This window comes from Salvia miltiorrhiza, chromosome 8 (genome assembly GCF_028751815.1).
Source record: "Salvia miltiorrhiza cultivar Shanhuang (shh) chromosome 8, IMPLAD_Smil_shh, whole genome shotgun sequence".
NCBI classification, from domain to species: Eukaryota; Viridiplantae; Streptophyta; class Magnoliopsida; order Lamiales; family Lamiaceae; genus Salvia; species Salvia miltiorrhiza.
Window position 1 is genome coordinate 34,553,998 of NC_080394.1, and position 17,458 is coordinate 34,571,455.

At 39.7% G+C, this 17,458-nt stretch overlaps 1 protein-coding gene and 1 long non-coding RNA gene across 2 annotated transcripts; both read left to right on the top strand.

Annotated features, from left to right (window-relative positions):
- Nucleotides 1–4,010: 4,010 nt before the first annotated feature.
- LOC130997886 (uncharacterized) lies at nt 4,011–7,850 on the top strand. Its single transcript, XM_057923319.1, has 3 exons — nt 4,011–4,096; nt 5,052–6,969; nt 7,052–7,850. Exons 2-3 carry the CDS (start codon nt 5,059–5,061, stop codon nt 7,772–7,774), a joined length of 2,634 nt encoding a protein of 877 aa, XP_057779302.1. The 5' UTR covers nt 4,011–4,096; nt 5,052–5,058; the 3' UTR covers nt 7,775–7,850.
- Nucleotides 7,851–15,689: 7,839 nt separating this feature from the next.
- Nucleotides 15,690–16,516, top strand: LOC130997887 (uncharacterized). The gene is made up of 2 exons (XR_009093240.1): nt 15,690–15,812; nt 16,285–16,516. It is a non-coding gene; the product is annotated as an uncharacterized LOC130997887 (long non-coding RNA).
- Nucleotides 16,517–17,458: the final 942 nt, after the last annotated feature.

The following is a 17,458-nucleotide window of genomic DNA, read 5'->3' on the forward strand; positions in this document are numbered from 1 at the left end:
CAAAGATTCAATCTTGAAGCGAATCTCATTAAATTCTGACTTTGAAATCAATAAAATTGATATGAATTGCTGCCTCTTCCACGTTTTCTGACTATTATTTTTTCTGCAGAATGTTGCCTTTGAGTTGTTGAAAAAATCTCTTCTATCGGAGCGGCAAAAATTGGGTACGTCCAACAGAATATGTAGCTATAACATTTATATATTTGCATAATTTTATTAGTATGACGATTGATATATATGTGAGTTGTGAGCTGTGAGATGAATGGGTGCGTGGTGTTTTCAAGTAAAACTATACTCTACAGATCCTTAGAACGTCAGATGAAGTATTCTGTTTTAGCAACTGAAGGTACTCGGTTATTCTGGAAAATTCGCCAGTATACATATTCTTGTATTAGAATGTATTACTACTTTCTTTGGATTTTATTGATTGGTGGATTTCCTTTGCAAAATTACCATTCAACAATAATTTGGTTGGTGAGAGTCGGAAGAAGAGCAACATTCAAACTCATTTTAATTTACTCATGCTGATATGCAGTTTTGAATGTTTTTAGCCAAAGATTCTGATTACAATTTTTTATAAATGTGGCTGCTAGTAGATAAACTCCAATACTGAGATTGAATGGCCTAGTTTTGTTTTATATTTTGGTTTAATTTATATGCCATCTGATTAATTTTTTTATATCTTGGCTGTTATAGTGAGTTCATGTATTGAATAAGTTGTTCAGGTATTGAATAAGTTCTGTAACATTTATATGTGCTTTCGTTGCTCCAATGCTTGCTGCTTGGTTTAGATTGAAATATCCCATATTGTTTCTATGATATAGTTTCCTAGGATTTCAAGGTCTAAATTATTTCGTCGTGGCGTGTCACCTCTGCTGCCCTCTCTTATAATCGGCTACCTCTCATTATAAACAATCATTCCCCTTTTCTAATCTTTCTATGATCTCTATCTTGGGTTTTTAATTAGGACTCTGTTACAACTTACAAGAGTAAGTTTGTAAACACAAATTTTTGTATTTCAATTTGATAAAATACAAAACGCGTTACAAAGATAATTTGATAGATTTGAAGATAGATTTATGCGGGTTGTAATCTCTAGTTATGATTCTTGAACAAGCTCGAAGGTTCTTGAAATACTTGATTTGATGACGATAAATCCAAGGGACTCAAGTCATGATTTTGGATTGAACATTGAACTTGATTTGATTTGAAGAAGAACGTCCTTAGAATTTATAAGAACGCCTTGAAGCTTTTGAACTTGATTTGATTTGATTTGAAGAAGAACGTCCTTAGAATTTGTAAGAACGCCTTGAAGCTTTTGAACTTGATTTCTTTGGATACTTGAAGATCACTTCAAAGATTCGCAGGAATACTTGAACATTTGAAGAAATACTCGAAGATTTGAAGATCCTTGAATACTTGAAGATTTGAAGGATACTTGAAGATTTGAATGCTCAAATACTTGAAGATTCGAAGGATACTTGAAGATTTGAATAATCAAACGATTGAAGATTTGAAGGAGACTTGAACGTTAGATAGAATTCTTCAAGATACTTGAATACTTGGAAGAATACTTGAACTCTCCAATTCTCCGCCTCTTCTACTTGTGATACTAGAGAGAATTCTTTGTGCTCTTCGATCTTCCACTCCTTCAAGTTGTTGATAATGAGCACCCCAACACCTCTATTTATAGATTTTAGAGATGGGCTTCGTGGGCTTTATGGGTTTTGGGCCTTCATGCATGGGCCTTAGGGCTTTAGGTGTCCATAAGCCCATTAATTCATTTTATTAAATATTAATCATATATATCTATTTAATTAGGAATAAAATCCCATTTAATAAAATAGAAAATATAATTGAATATTTAATTCATGAATTTACACGTGGCACGATTTAATTCGACGACAATTTAATTGTCTACAAATTGCCCCATCGAGACTTGTTTATGGACGAAACGTCTTTGGTAATAGATGAGTCTCGAAATATATCTTGATAGTTTAAACTCTTATCGCGGAGTTCTTGATTTTGAATTTTGTAAATAGTTTATACTTGTATTTAGGAGTTCTTCATTTTCTTTGAATTTATAAATAGTTTATACTCGTATTTAGGAGTTCTTCATTTGATTTTGAAATTTTAAATAGTTTATACTCGTATTTAGGAGTTCTTGAATTTCTTGAACTTTGTAAATAGTTTATACTCGTATTTAGGAGTTCTTCAATTGATTTTGGAATTTTAAATAGTTTATACTCATATTTAGGAGTTCTTGAATTTCTTTGAATTTTGTAAATAGTTTATACTCGTATTTAGGAGTTCTTGAATTTCTTTGGATTTATAAATAGTTTATACTCGTATTTAGGAGTTCTTGAATTTCTTTGAATTTTGTAAATAGTTTATACTCGTATTTAGGAGTTCTTGAATTTGGATTTGAATTTTAAATAGTTTATACTCGTATTTAGGAGTTCTTGACTTGAAACCCTTTTTTTTTTTTTTTTAATAATCAAAGGTGGTCGAATACTCTTAATTCGTGCCCTTTTAAACGAACTTCAATTTATGGGCCGATCAAGAGAAGTCTGAGCTTAATTATTCTCCAACTTTAAATAGTCAAAGCAATTAATTACAAGCCCAACTCCACACGTTTTTCTTAATTTAACCAAATAGGTAATCTTCGGCCCACTTCCTCCAATGAATGGGATTAGATATAACTTCAAGCCCAATACTCTTAATTTATTTAAGCTCATGTGACTTTCTTTCTTTCTTTTGCATGGCCCATTTAGGCTCCCTGTATTGAAACAGCAGCAAATGAGGACTCCATTTTTCGAATGACATTGCTCATTTTTGCTGTGTTCCTCCAAACATATTAAATGAATCTTAGGACCACATCCCTTTTAAGCTTTAACAGCTTGTTTTGAAGGGCCTTTCATAGCTGGAAGAATAGCTGGAACTCCACTCTTCGTACACTGGCAGCTATGTTTAGAGATTTGGTAGCTAGGATTTTTTTTTTTTGTGAGAAGTTTGCCTATAAATAGAGACAATGTTGCCACTTCTTCCTCATTCACCAATTCGTTTGTATCTTACTTCTTCCTTCATTGAGTGCAGCGGAGCTCCGGCCAAGATTTTTTTGCAGAAAATCGGAGCAAATTTTGGCGGCTGTGGCGGCGTCGAAATGCTCCATTCTCCTATGAGCCGAGAGGAATGCCGAAGGGAGTCGAGGGCAGCCGGAAGTGCGGCAAAGAGCTTGGCAGCATCGGTAATTTCCTTTTTCTTCTCCGTTATATTATATCCACTGCCATGAGTACAGCGAAGCGCCGATGAGAAGTTTCTACAGCTACATGCCAGAATCGAAGCTATGAATGGCTGGTCCTCCTTCACAGCTTTGGCGACTGAATACGGGAATTGGCGGACTTGCGAGGGAGCTTTTCCGGCTCGGGCTCGGGCTCCGGGGGCACGTCCTCCTCCGGGGCAGTGGGTTTCTCCGCCACCGGCACCTCCTCAGCCGCGCATGCTGCCGCTGTCGGCTTTCTCGCGGTCTTATCATTGGGCATGAGATTCTCAGGAGTGGTCTTAGTTTTCTTCGCTGTGCAGCAGGTAGTGTAGCATCAGCTTGCATGCGAATGAGTGCCAAACCAGCAGGACTGCCGAAACATGCCTTAGATATGCATGAACTAAGCTTTCCAAACTTCACCCCATGCTTATTACCGCTGCTGCATTTCATCGAGTGATATCACAATCATGGCTTTAGCTTCTTCGTTTTGGTTTTGGCTAGGCGAAGAAGCGGTCGAGCATCGTCGGCGAAACAATCGGCGACTTGGTTCAACTTTTGCGGCATTAGATGGCAGCAGCAGTCGGGACGATATTGGTAGTGAGTAGCAGCTACGGTGAGCATTGCTGGTCGTGAGTGTGTCGAAGGCAAGAGACGACAGCGGAGACCCCAGATGACGGCAGTGTTAGCGAGCTAACGGCAGCTTACTCGCCGATCCTTGACAGCAGCGAGCGGCAGCGAACCGCGGGTATCGAAGGTTTCAGCGGAGTGTGAAGTCATAGCGGCGTAAACTCAAGATCAAACGCCGACAGCGAACGGCGTGCGTGGAGCCTGGAGGTATCATCGTGAACCTCTCCGCGTTTATTCCACCGCTGCTTTTCTATTCATGTTTTAAACTCCATCATGCGTTTATCCCGCCGCCGACACCGTCACCGTGACCGTCAACTTCACCTGCTTTAACTGGAACGGCGGTTTCGGCTTCAGCCGTCGTACGGTCACCGGGAATTGAGCGAGAGATTTGGGGGACGGAGACACGGCTAGTAGCTGCGTCTTCGTCGAAGCTCAGAAGAGGGAGCTGACGGCGGTGACCTCCAGTTGAGTGTGTCCTGTTTTCAGCGTGAGTTCTGAGGTTGGGTGTGGATTTTGGTTTGAGTCGGAGTGAGAGAGATAGAGAAGAGGGTGAGGGGAACGGAGGAGGCGGATTGACAGCCGGAATTTTCCCTCCATCGCCATTTTTTCTTCTCCCATGTCTGCTTCTTTTCTTCTTCTTCTTTGCAGAGAGAGAAAGAGAGAGAGAGAGAGGCCTTTCTTTAGTGAAAAAAAAAAAAGAATGGGCCGATTTTTTTAAAAAACATAGAGAGATGGGCTTTATTTTTTTATTTTTTTATTTTTTTTTGTGAAAGGAATAGTGAGTTTTGGATTGTTTTTGTAGTAGGAAAGAGGTGGGCTAAGGTGATGGATTTGAGATGGGCCTTTTTTTGAGAGTTTAGGAGTGGGCCGATTTTTTTTTTTTTTTTACTTTTTTTTTTATTGAATTTCTATATATATATATATATATATATATATATATATATATAATTCAAGGAGTGGTGGCCTTTCTTTTTTTTTTTTAAATGATTAAATTTCTCCTTTTTATTATATATATATATATATATATATATATATATAATTCAATCTTGCCTCCTTTTGCTTGCCTCCTTTGCTTGCCTCCTTTTATCTTGACTAGAATTTAATTCACATTTTATTTAAATGCAAATAAATTTCTAAGTCTGGATGTGTTGCTTCCTTGCAGTGTCACGATGGTGGTCTTCAAAGATATTGTGGTCAAGGGTCAAGACTATTTGCTGATTTTGAGTGATGATGAGCAAGAGACGGAAATGGGCATGCATCTAAGAGTATTTCCGGCATTGATAGGCCACTATGTGAAACCTTGGCCCAAACTTTTGAATTCTCTATATCAGTCGGAATGGACCAGCGAGATCAGTTTGAACAAAGCGTCGAAGGCTCATACATTGCATCCGGCCCGTCCTTGGCAAAGCAAGGAATCCAATTTTCTATTGACTTTGAGGCGAAGGATCATCGATAAAGATGCCAAATGGGGAAGGGTTACAAGCTTTCGTGGGGAATTTCATTTCTTTGAAGGCTATTGGGAGTGGACTGAAGATATCCTTAGCCGCTGCGGGAATGAACTCCGAGTTGTTGGTATCTATGATGCAGTTTATGCCTCTCTTTTCACTTATGATTGCCAGTCCGAGATGGTTAAAGCGTTCTGTGAAGCTTGGTGTCCTGCGACGAACACCATTCTCACTTCATCTGGCGAGATGTCTATTTCTCTATGGGATTTACAGTATCTATCAGGGCTTCCGTGTACCGGGACACTGTATGATGAGGTTGTACCATGCGCGAAAGAGATTCTTGGCAAAGATCAGTTTGGCAACCCGTTCATTCCCTTGAGTTGTAGATATTTACTCTTTGCTTACTATTCTCTTAAGCATCGTGATGGCAAGGATCCTAAGAGCTCAGTTTCTATCGATGAATGGATCAAATTTTGGTCGAAGAAAGCTTCAAAGTATTCTCATCCTCCTGCTCGCAGGGCAAAGAAATCTCAACGCCCCAAATCGACTCATAATCCGAGTGGTTCATTTGAAGCGCATCAACCATGGTCTTCTGAAGAAAGGGCTCCATTCATCGAGCTTGATGCTAGTGACAAGTATCACACCACTATGTACTTGGCAGCTCATATAGCTTGCTGGTTGTGTATCTTTGTTTTTCCAGATGGTGATGCCATGTCGATTAGACCAACCTCTTTCAAAATGGCAAGTTTGATGGCGTGCAAACAGAAAGTTGCCCTTACAGCTCCAGTTCTAGCCAGCATCTACAAAGGGTTGAACACTATCTCTAATTCTATGGAGCCTTCTCTTGTCCCGGTGACGCTACCCTTTCATTTCATATATGGTTGGATAGCGCTCTATTTCAATACTCACATTCCCCTTCCAAGAAGCCTTGGTGTCGCCAGGATGACTCTATACTCAGGCGAAGGAGCTGCGAAGTATTATCTGCCTGTTGCGTGCCGCGAACGAATTCAGTCGTACAACTCGATTCGTTGGAATTGTACCACATTCACCAAGGAAGATGACATTTTCTATGTCGATGGTGAAAATACAAGAGAGATTGAGCAATGCTTCTTCATGGCTATTCGCTCGAGTTTTTTGGTTCGCCGGCTGGATGACCACTTCATCGTGGAGTCTTATGGTCCTCACCGCTTCAGCCGTCAATTTAGCTATTACCAAATCGTACCCAACAGCCTTACTCAGAACATTCGAAGGACATCTTTGGAAGAAGGTCTCAACCTTTGGCGCATGTGTTTGCTGCACAGATCGCGATCAAGGGCATGTTTTCCACGATCTTCTTTGGACATGAAGATACATTGTTCAGTCGACTATAAGACTTGGTGGGATAGGACGTACAGATTTTCTTTTGAAAACAAAATCTCTTCTCCGGCTCATATCACTTTTAAAAGAAAAGATCAGGAAGAAGCAATCAACTCCAAAGATGGAAAGAGGAAGGTCGTCTCTACCACCCTCATAGCTGATTCTGGTAGTAGCAATTCTGAGCGTAATTGGAAAAAGAAGAGAATTGCGGGGTCCTCAAAACCGGCCGAGGGTCACGTTGAGGAAGAGCCAACTCTAGTGGATGCCGATGTGAACAAGGTCTTTCCTCATCTCTTATCTTCTTTTCGTATTGATATATAATTTCACATTCTAATTGCATCTTCTTCTTGCCCTTTTGTAGACTTTGAAAGAAGTGTTTGGAAATAATCTTGAGAAGGGCTCACCAATCGACTGTGTATCCATTGAATCCAATAAGTCAAACGAGATTCCTTGTCTTGCTAAACAATCCCGCCCCCGACCAATGCCATCATGTGGGGCGCCTTCCGAGTTCAATGCCACATGCATGATCGATGATGAACTCAAGTCGTGCTGCAGGATCATCTGGGGAAAGCTTCGTGACAAGGTTGAGAGAACCAAAGTCGAGTTTCTATCGGCGCTTGAAGACGAGATACGGAGTGGCATTTCCCGTATGAAGATTATTTGTGGTCTTGACCTTTTCAACCTTGAAGATAGTATTGATGAACTATTCTCCAAAGCCACCGCTTTTGATAAAGTAAGGTCGGATTCTCATGAGATCAATGAAGGCCACACACTCAAAGTTCGAGAGGTCAAGGTTTGCCTTCAAGAGAAGTTTGCCAAAGAGAAGAAGGATGCTGCGAATTGTGATGCTTTAAAAGCGGATCTTGATGAGTTAGAGAAACGCAAGAAAGAATTGTTGGTGTCTTTGGAGCAGCGAAGCTTGATACTCAAGACTACTCGTGGTGAGATCAAGGTACTCAAGGAAGACCTGGCCAAGCTTGAAGAGGCTTCGAGAAATGATGAGGTCTTGAAGAATTTGGAAGCCTTGAAGCTTTCACTAGAGTCTATGCAGCAGATTTTGAGAGATCAAGACCCTTTTGCTTAGTATATTGCATTTTTATCATTCCTCTTTTGATGATTCTCATTTGGTTTGTCATGGATATTTTGACATCTTCTCCCAATGCTTGTGCTTCTTTTGATGACTTGATTTTTTTTTTTTTTGCTATTTTGGAATGAAACGTCTTTTGGCTTCACATAATCAACTTAAATCATAACTTGATGATATAAATTGAAAAGAGTCAAACACAACTTATGACTGAACTTAGAAATTATCTAAGCTGCCTACGTACCCTTTTGACAGGGATCAAGTCAAAACGTAGTTCATAGGATCAACAAGTGTTTGAGATTGGGTGCCGTGCACAGTTTATACTCATGCGGGCCAGGAGTAACATGCAGTTTAGGCTCGTGCGTCAAGGAGCTGTCTTCATACACTCCATTTTGTTTGCTTTTCTCCATTTCTGGTTTTTCATCTGACTCATCTTTTTGGCTTTTCTGTTTTTCTATTTTTTTTTTTTTTTTATATACATATGTACATGCTTCAACTTCTACCACCTTTCAAGGATAGTAGCGTTTCAGGAACTTGCCGTTGATAGGCCCAACTCTGACGTTGTCATCAGAAAGAAGCCTGTATGCTCCGTTTGTGTAGACTTCCTTGACAACATATGGGCCATCCCACCTTGATACGAATTTGTTTCCAACACGATGAGTGACAACGATTGGCCTCCTTACAGCGAGGACCAAATCTCCAACTTGAAAAGAACGCACTCGCACCGTCTTGTTGAAAGACTTTGAGAGGCGAGCTTGGTAGCATTCTAACTTTTGCTGAGCTTCCAGCCTTTTCTCATCTAGAGCTTCGAGTTCCTCCAGACGCAGACGTGCATTTTCTTCTTCAGTTAGCCCTTCCTGAATGGCCATTCTCAAAGAGGGAATTTGTTGCTCGAGAGGAATGACAGCTTCAACCCCATATACCAAAGAGTAAGGCGTTGCCTGCGTAGGAGTTCTATAGGTGGTTCGATATGCCCACAATGCTTCCCCAATACGTTCATGCCAGTCACGCTTTGATTTTGAAACAATTTTCTTCAACAGATTGCACAAAGTCTTGTTGAATGCCTCAGCCAACCCATTTGCCGGTGCATTATACATCGATGACTTCCGTTGCTTGAAGCCGAATTTTTCACAAAGCTTGTTTATCACCGTGTTGCTGAAAGGTGTTCCATTATCAGTTATGATGTAGCGAGGAACTCCATAGCGATAGATGATGTTGGTCTTGATAAACTCAGCAACGGTCTCTTTCTTCACTTCTCTTAATGGTATCGCCTCAGCCCACTTGGAGAAGTAATCGGTTGCTGCCAAAATGTATAAATGCCCCCCTGATGATTTTGTCAATGGACCAACAACATCCATGCCCCAAGCATCAAAGGGCCAGGATGCAACTGTGGGGTGTAGTGGCTCGGGTGGCTGATGAATCAGATTCGCATGAAATTGGCAGGCTTGACATCTTTGCGCATAATCCAAACAATCTTTCACCATAGTTGGCCAGTAGTAGCCCATCCTCTTGATTCGAAAATGCAGCTTTGGTCCCGATTGGTGAGCACCACACACGCCAGAATGCGCTTCTTCCATAGCTTTGGCGGCTTCTTCATTGCTTAAGCATCTTAGAAATACTCCATCAAAAGACCTTCTATAAAGTATTCCTTTGAAAAATATGAAGCGAGTGGCGCGTCGTCGGATGTCAACCCTTCGGCGTGGATTACTTGGTAATTTATCATATTTGAGGTAATCGACCAACAGTTGGAGCCAATCTTCCTCCTCAATCTCAAAGACTTCAACAAGATGGCTTTCGATTTCTTCGTCTTTTTCTTCTTCGAAAATGGGTGGTATGACCCATCTTTCGCATACTGGGATTTGAGTTTCACCACTGATCATAGCTATAGTGGATGCAAGTTTGGCCAAGGCATCTGCCTGCTTGTTTTCACTTCTTGAAATATGCTCAATCTCCACATCTCCGAGCCACTCAATGATCTTTCGAGCATACTTGACGTATGGCAATAATTCAGGTTTCTTTACTTCATACAATCCAAGTATTTGATTAACCACCAATTTAGAATCACCATATACTTTGAGGTGAGATTGCTGCATATTCAACGCCATTTCCAAACCGAGGATCAGAGCTTGATATTCTGCTACATTGTTAGAGCAATTCTCAGTTAGAGTGAAGGAAAATGGCAGCACTTGACGCTCTGGTGTCACGAACACGATCCCGGCACCAGCACCTTCTTTATGAGATGCTCCATCGAAAAACATCCACCATGGTAGGGCGACATCGATTACAAGTGCATCTTCATCCGGGAGGTCATCACTTAGCTCCCATTCAGCAGGAATTGGGTGGTCTGCTAAGAAGTCTGCCAACACTTGTCCCTTCACAGCCTTTTGAGGAACATACACAATCTCAAATTGTTGCAGTTGGAGGTACCAACGTGCAAGCCTGTCAGATAAAACAGGTCTTGACATCATAAACTTTAAAGGGTTTGCCTTGGATATAAGGCGGACAGTGTGAGCTTGGAAATAATGCTTAAGCTTTTGGATGGAGAAAATCAATGCCAAACACAGCTTCTCAATTGGAGCATATTTCAACTCATTTGGTGTCATTGTTCTGCTCAAGTAGTATAATGCATTCTCTTTTCCACCTTCATTTTCTTGCGCAAGCAGAGCTCCCATGGATCGTTCTTGAGCAGCAATATACAAAATCAAGGGGCGTCCTGGCACAGGTGCTGCTAATACAGGAGGCTGCATCAAGTAAGATTTGATATTCTTGAAAGCATTTCTACATGACTCATCCCACTCGAATGGTATACCCTTCTTCATAATTCGGCTAAATGGTTGACACCTTCCAGCTAAATTTGAAATAAACCTTCGTAAGTATGCTAACTTCCCTTGCAAACTTTTCAGGTCATGGATATTTCGAGGTTCGGGCATTTATAGTATGGCATCAATCTTTGCTTGTTCAATTTCTATCCCTTGATGGCGAACGATGAACCCAAGAAATTTGCCAGACTTGACACCAAATGCGCATTTTAGTGGATTCATCTTCAACTGATGTTTTCTCAATCGCTCAAAAACCATTCGTAGATCTTGTAGGTGATTGTTTCGTTTTTTGGACTTAACCACCAAATCATCCACGTAACACTCAACATTTTTATGAAGTATATCATCAAATATCTTCTGCATGGCTCTTTGGTAAGTGGCACCAGCGTTCTTCAACCCAAATGGCATCACTTTGTAGCAATAGATTCCTTTCGGGGTTCGAAATGCTGTTAACTCTTCCTCATTTGGTGACATGTGAATTTGATTGTAACCGGAAGATCCATCCATGAAGGTTAATGCTTCATGCCCAGTTGTGGCATCGATCATCAATTCGGCAATTGGCAATGGAAAGTCATCCTTGGGGCATGCTTCATTCAAGTCCCTGAAGTCAACACATACACGAATTTGTCCATTTTTCTTTCTTACTGGAACAATGCTTGAAATCCATGTTGGGTATTTGACTTCTCTAATAAAACCCACATTGATGAGTTTGTTCACTTCAGCTTCAATTAGAGGAACTAATTCTGGTCGGAATCGGCGCTGGGCCTGCTTGACTGGTCGTGCATCCTTTCTAACGGCTAAATGATGAACAGCTATCTTGGAGCTCAACCCCGGCATTTCCTTATAAGACCATGCAAAGATGTCTTTGAATTCTTTGAGCAATTCGATATATGAGTATTCCTCATCAACAGTCAACAACGCGCTAATGTAAGTGGGTCGTGGATCTTCAATAGTGCCCAAATTAATTTCTCTCAATTCATCAACGGTACCCTCAACTCCTTCTTCAAACTGTTGAGGAGCTATTTCAGCGTCTTCCTCTTCGACAACCACTTCTTCACATGAGGTGATATGGTTTGATGTAACAACATCTTCGCGACGCACTTGACCTTGAGTAGTATGAGAAAGAGGAACTGGATTACTAGCACTATTAGTAGTGTAGTAAGATGAAGCCACACTCTCTCTATCTTCATCGTCTTCGGCATCCCGTGTAAAGATGATTGTCTTTATTTTGGCCTTCAATTCTTTTCCACATGATATGAGCAAAGTGGTACACCTCTTCATATGAGAAGGAATCGAGTTCCTTAGCTTCTCTGTTATGTCCAATTCATTTGCCCTTTTTGTCACGTCCTTTTTCCATGACTTGCCTTTGCCAAGCCTTTTAAAGACAGATATTCGTTGAGCTTTTCTTTCATCCAATCTTTTGAAAACAGAAACCCTTTGGGTTCTCCGATTGCTTGAAGATTTCGGGATTTGCTTGGTGCTAGCATAGTTAGCAGTGGCTCTCTTGATGGCAATACGAATGGGGCTTTGCACCATGTATCCCAAGCCTGCCTTGGGATTTTGGCTTGTATTAGCAGTTTTTCTCACATAAGACTTTGACGTGGAGCTTTCTTGGGGATTGTATCCAGCATTCACAAGGAGTTTGTATGCCTTCGGACCAAAGTGTTTTGAGAGTTCTTTGTCTGAGAGATCTCCATGTTCTGTGACGCCACTTTGCTTTGGTCGGGCAAAATCTTTGAGTGACTGAGGAATGGGCTTTTTGGCATCAATCTTAGTCAAAGGGATGGTGAAACCTTCCATCTTTGGGCGAGATTCTTTCTCTTGGCGGGATCCTGACTCCTCCTGTGGTACATCCCTTTCCACCATTGTTGCTTTAGTTCTTCCCAAATAGAATTGAGCATCGGCGAAATGTGACTCTGCTTCTGTGAAAGGTTTGTGATCACCAACCACTTTTCTTACGGTGCCATTTTGATAGTATTTGAAGCATTGGTGCAATGTAGAAGGAATAACACCATTTTCATGAAGCCATGGTCGACCCAGAAGCATGTTGTAGGATGTCCTTGCATCAATCACATGAAGCAACGCTGTGGACTCCATGTCCTGCATCTGCAATCGCAGCCTTATAGTTCCAAGAGCTCTTTGCCCTTCATGGTTGAAACCTTGAATCATCAATCGACTGTTTGACAGCTCTTCTGCTTGGATTCCCAATTGCTTCAAAGTCCTTAGTGGCAAGATATTGACTGCCGAGCCTCCATCGATGAGAATTCGATTGACCTTTTGCTCCTGTGTATAACAACTCACGAACAATGGCCTGTTATGAGGTTCGAATCCAAGTTGCAAGTCTTCATTGGAGAATGTGATTGCCAATGCATCATCGTCTTCTTCCATGTTTATTTCAGGTTCTTCATCTACTTGGTTGGATGTATCATACATGGTTCCAATACCTTCTATTATGTCATTCAAGTCGGTGGAGACCATATTTACAGTAGTAGCGTCTTCTTCAAGAGATATTTTCCCTTCTCGAGCTAACCGCATGACCCTGTCTTTGAAGATGAAGCAATCATGTATGGGGTGCCCAACCAGACGATGGTATTTGCAATAATTTGGATCGTCTGTCCTCCCTGCTTCATTTGGTCGCTTCATTTCTGGCAACTCGATAAGCTTTTCTTTGAGCAGGTCATCAAAAATTCCTGAAACATCAGAGTCTAAGAAAGGGTATTGCTTTTGTTGCATTTCTTTCAAGGTAAGTCTTCTTTGCCCCATGTCTCGGGAAGAGTTCTGATTGTCTCGTGGAGCATTCTGGTTGTCTTCCTGATTAACTTCTTTCTTTAGAAATTTCACAGAAGTTGCTTTCACTGCCATAGATTCCTTCTTTGGTGCTTTGTCATATGGTTTTCCTCCTTTCTTGAATTCTGGCTTGAATTTGCTAGACTCCTGGATTGGTGGTCCTTCGATCCCTCTTGCCATCATGCTCAACTCCATATCATGAGCTCTAGTGGCTAGTTCCTCGAATGTTCTTGGCTGGATTCCTCGCAGAATATATTGCAAGCCCCAATGCATCCCTTGAATACACATTTCGATGGCAGATGATTCAGACAATCGATCCTTGCAGTTGAGACAAAGGTTTCTCCATCGGTTGATGTAGTCAATGACTGGCTCTTCTTTGAATTGACGTGAACTTGTGAGTTCCACCATGCTGACAGTTCTTCTAGTGCTATAGAAGCGGTTGAGGAACTCATGCTCCAGTTGTTCCCAACTATCAATTGAGTTTGATTCTAAGTCGGTGTACCAATCAAAGGCATTACCTTTCAATGAGCGAACAAACTGTTTGACCAAATGATCTCCATAAGTACCAGCGTTGTTGCATGTTTCAATGAAATGAGCCACATGTTGTCTTGGATTTCCTTTGCCATCAAACTGTTGAAATTTTGGTGGTTGATAGCCAAGAGGCATCTTCATACTGTCAATTCGCCGAGTATATGGCTTGGAGTAAGTTAATGATGACTTGGAGCTTCCATCGGAGTTATTCTTCATTGTTGCCTCGATGAACTCTTTGAATTGGTCAATGGGAATGAGGCCACCAGACGAGAAGAGAATGTCTTTTCCTGAAGGCCTTTTTCCATCACTCTTTGATTTGTCTTTGGAGATTTCTTCATCGTTATTCTCTCCATCTTCTTCGCTTTCTTCGCCTTCCCTATCGTTGTTGGCGTGGCTTGAATCTCCCTTTTCTCCTTTAAGCTTTGCAATCTGGGCATCTTGCTCTTGGATGTGCTTGGTTAGAGATTCAACCATCTTTGTCAAGTTCAAGAGTTGTTCCTCCATGGTGGAAGTGTTTGTCATCATGACACTTGCATGGAGTTGATAATTTTCAGTGGGGAATGTGAAGCTTCTCTCAAAGTTGTCATCTTCTTCATGGATAGATGGAAGACGGGAGCTCGACTTGGACACCTCTTGCATCAATTTTGCTTTGCTTCGCGTGATCACACCGATGCTTTCCGAAGAACCTTTAGATGAAGCTGGAGTAGTTGCATTTGGTTGAATGGACATTGTTCAAGATTTTTGGTGAAGAGTAGAGATGAGAGGTAGAGATGTCCCACCGGGCGTGCCAAAATTTGTAAACACAAATTTTTGTATTTCAATTTGATAAAATACAAAACGCGTTACAAAGATAATTTGATAGATTTGAAGATAGATTTATGCGGGTTGTAATCTCTAGTTAATCCTCTGATTCTTCTCTTCCATTTGATTCTTGAACAAGCTCGAAGGTTCTTGAAATACTTGATTTGATGACGATAAATCCAAGGGACTCAAGTCATGATTTTGGATTGAACATTGAACTTGATTTGATTTGAAGAAGAACGTCCTTAGAATTTATAAGAACGCCTTGAAGCTTTTGAACTTGATTTGATTTGATTTGAAGAAGAACGTCCTTAGAATTTGTAAGAACGCCTTGAAGCTTTTGAACTTGATTTCTTTGGATACTTGAAGATCACTTCAAAGATTCGCAGGAATACTTGAACATTTGAAGAAATACTCGAAGATTTGAAGATCCTTGAATACTTGAAGATTTTGAAGGATACTTGAATATTTGAATGCTCAAATACTTGAAGATTCGAAGGATACTTGAAGATTTGAATAATCAAACGATTGAAGATTTGAAGGAGACTTGAACGTTAGATAGAATTCTTCAAGATACTTGAATACTTGGAAGAATACTTGAACTCTCCAATTCTCCGCCTCTTCTACTTGTGATACTAGAGAGAATTCTTTGTGCTCTTCGATCTTCCACTCCTTCAAGTTGTTGATAATGAGCACCCCAACACCTCTATTTATAGATTTTAGAGATGGGCTTCGTGGGCTTTATGGGTTTTGGGCCTTCATGCATGGGCCTTAGGGCTTTAGGTGTCCATAAGCCCATTAATTCATTTTATTAAATATTAATCATATATATCTATTTAATTAGGAATAAAATCCCATTTAATAAAATAGAAAATATAATTGAATATTTAATTCATGAATTTACACGTGGCACGATTTAATTCGACGACAATTTAATTGTCTACAAAGTTATACTCATTTTTTCCCCACGTTTTTTTGAGAATTCAGTTATTAAGAGCTGGGTTTCGCAGAAAATGATGGACGTGTTTGATGACGAGGTTGAGGGTGAGGCTACTATTTTGATGAAAGATTACCTGGAAGCTGTTGAAGAAGAGGAACTGGTTAGTTATTTCTTAGAGAATTCAGACAAGATATTTAAACATTAAACTGATTTGCAATTTTTAAGAATTTTGTACTCCCTTTTTCTGTGATAGTTGTACATCATCTGTGAAGTTCCTTATTGTTGTTTTATTTCTGAGGCTTATGTGCAATTGCAATTTTAAATTTAGTGCAGCATCGTCATAGTGGGGGTTTGGAATGGTACAATCATATTTAGGCTCTTGATCATTTTGTCAAGTGATAGAGTTTAGTCATTTAAGGTTTTCTGCTCAGTAGGCTCTTGATCATTTAAAATCTTTTCATCGAGTTTTATTTTGTTTGTTGAATAGGTGAAGATCCAGAGATGGTGAATTAAATAAAATATAGATTTTTTTGCAAAGTATTTAGACATAGTATTTAATTCTGATCCAAAGATGGTGAATTATGTTTTTTGGGCTTGTTTTACTACTCTTTTTCTTGGTGCAATTCATGTAGAGAAGAAGGGTTGGAATTGAAGAGTGTGTTCTTCCAAGAAGGGACGAAGATCAAGATGGAGATGAGCGTGAAGGAAGCGTTGGAGAGGGCGATGAGGACTTTGTCTGAGTGGATAAGACGGGAAGTGAATCGAAATATGTAATGATCATATATACTTGATACTTGGTTCATTCGAATGATAATGTATGAATATTTTAGATTATATATAATATTGTTATTGTCGATTTTATCATTTTGTTGTTTTAAAGTTATTTATTTATTTCTTGAGATAAATAATATAAAAATTGAGAAAAAAATATTAAATATTAAAGATAACGGTTAAAACCGTTATAAAAAGTACAAAAAACTGTTAATTATGATGGGAAAAAATATATATATATCTAATATATAACGGTAAAAATATTAAAACATAACGGTATGAACCGTTATGTATTTCTTACAAAGATAACAGTTCAAATCGTTATAAAAAGTACAAAAAACTGTTAACTATGATGAGAAAAAACAAAAAAAAAACTAATACATAACGGTAAAATCTTAATACATAACGGTGAAAAACCGTTATGTATAACTATTATAGATAACGGTTATATACCGTTACGTATGAGCGCAGTACCGTTATCTATACTACTATACATAACGGTTTTTTTACCGTTATGTATGACTGTATCATAGATATCACCACTATACTTATCGGTTTTTTGGGGTCATAGATAACGGATAAAATCCGTTATCTATGAGCGTTTTTGTAGTAGTGACTCGTCCTAGAGTCATCTCGGATGTGATCTATTTATATCTCTTAAGTTTATTCCAATTATATGACCTTCTGTGATCTGTTAATCACCATATAATCTACTTATATCGAGATAAAGGACATATATATGCAATCATGAACACAATCAGATAGAAGATAAAATAGTGAACACAGGTATCATTGTATACAAGCGTAAAACGTTCTTGCTTTTAGTATACAAATCTAACAATCTCCCACTTATACTAAAGCAACCTTTTAGTATACAATGCGTCTAAATACTAGTTATTACAACACTATCACTTCTCCCACTTATACTGAAAGTTTCTTAAGTGGGTGGCATCAACCGCAATCCCATCCCTCGAGCATGCTTCTCGTAGGCCTTCTGTGGTAAGCCCTTTGTGAAAGGATCAGCTAAGTTCTCCA

Excerpts from the sequence above, each read along its gene's own strand:
- LOC130997886 (XM_057923319.1), top strand. The coding sequence starts at position 5,059 with ATGGTGGTCTTCAAAGATATTGTGGTCAAGGGTCAAGACTATTTGCTG. Across the intron at positions 6,970-7,051 it reads TGGATGCCGATGTGAACAAG|ACTTTGAAAGAAGTGTTTGG; the intron begins GTCTTTCCTCAT and ends GCCCTTTTGTAG.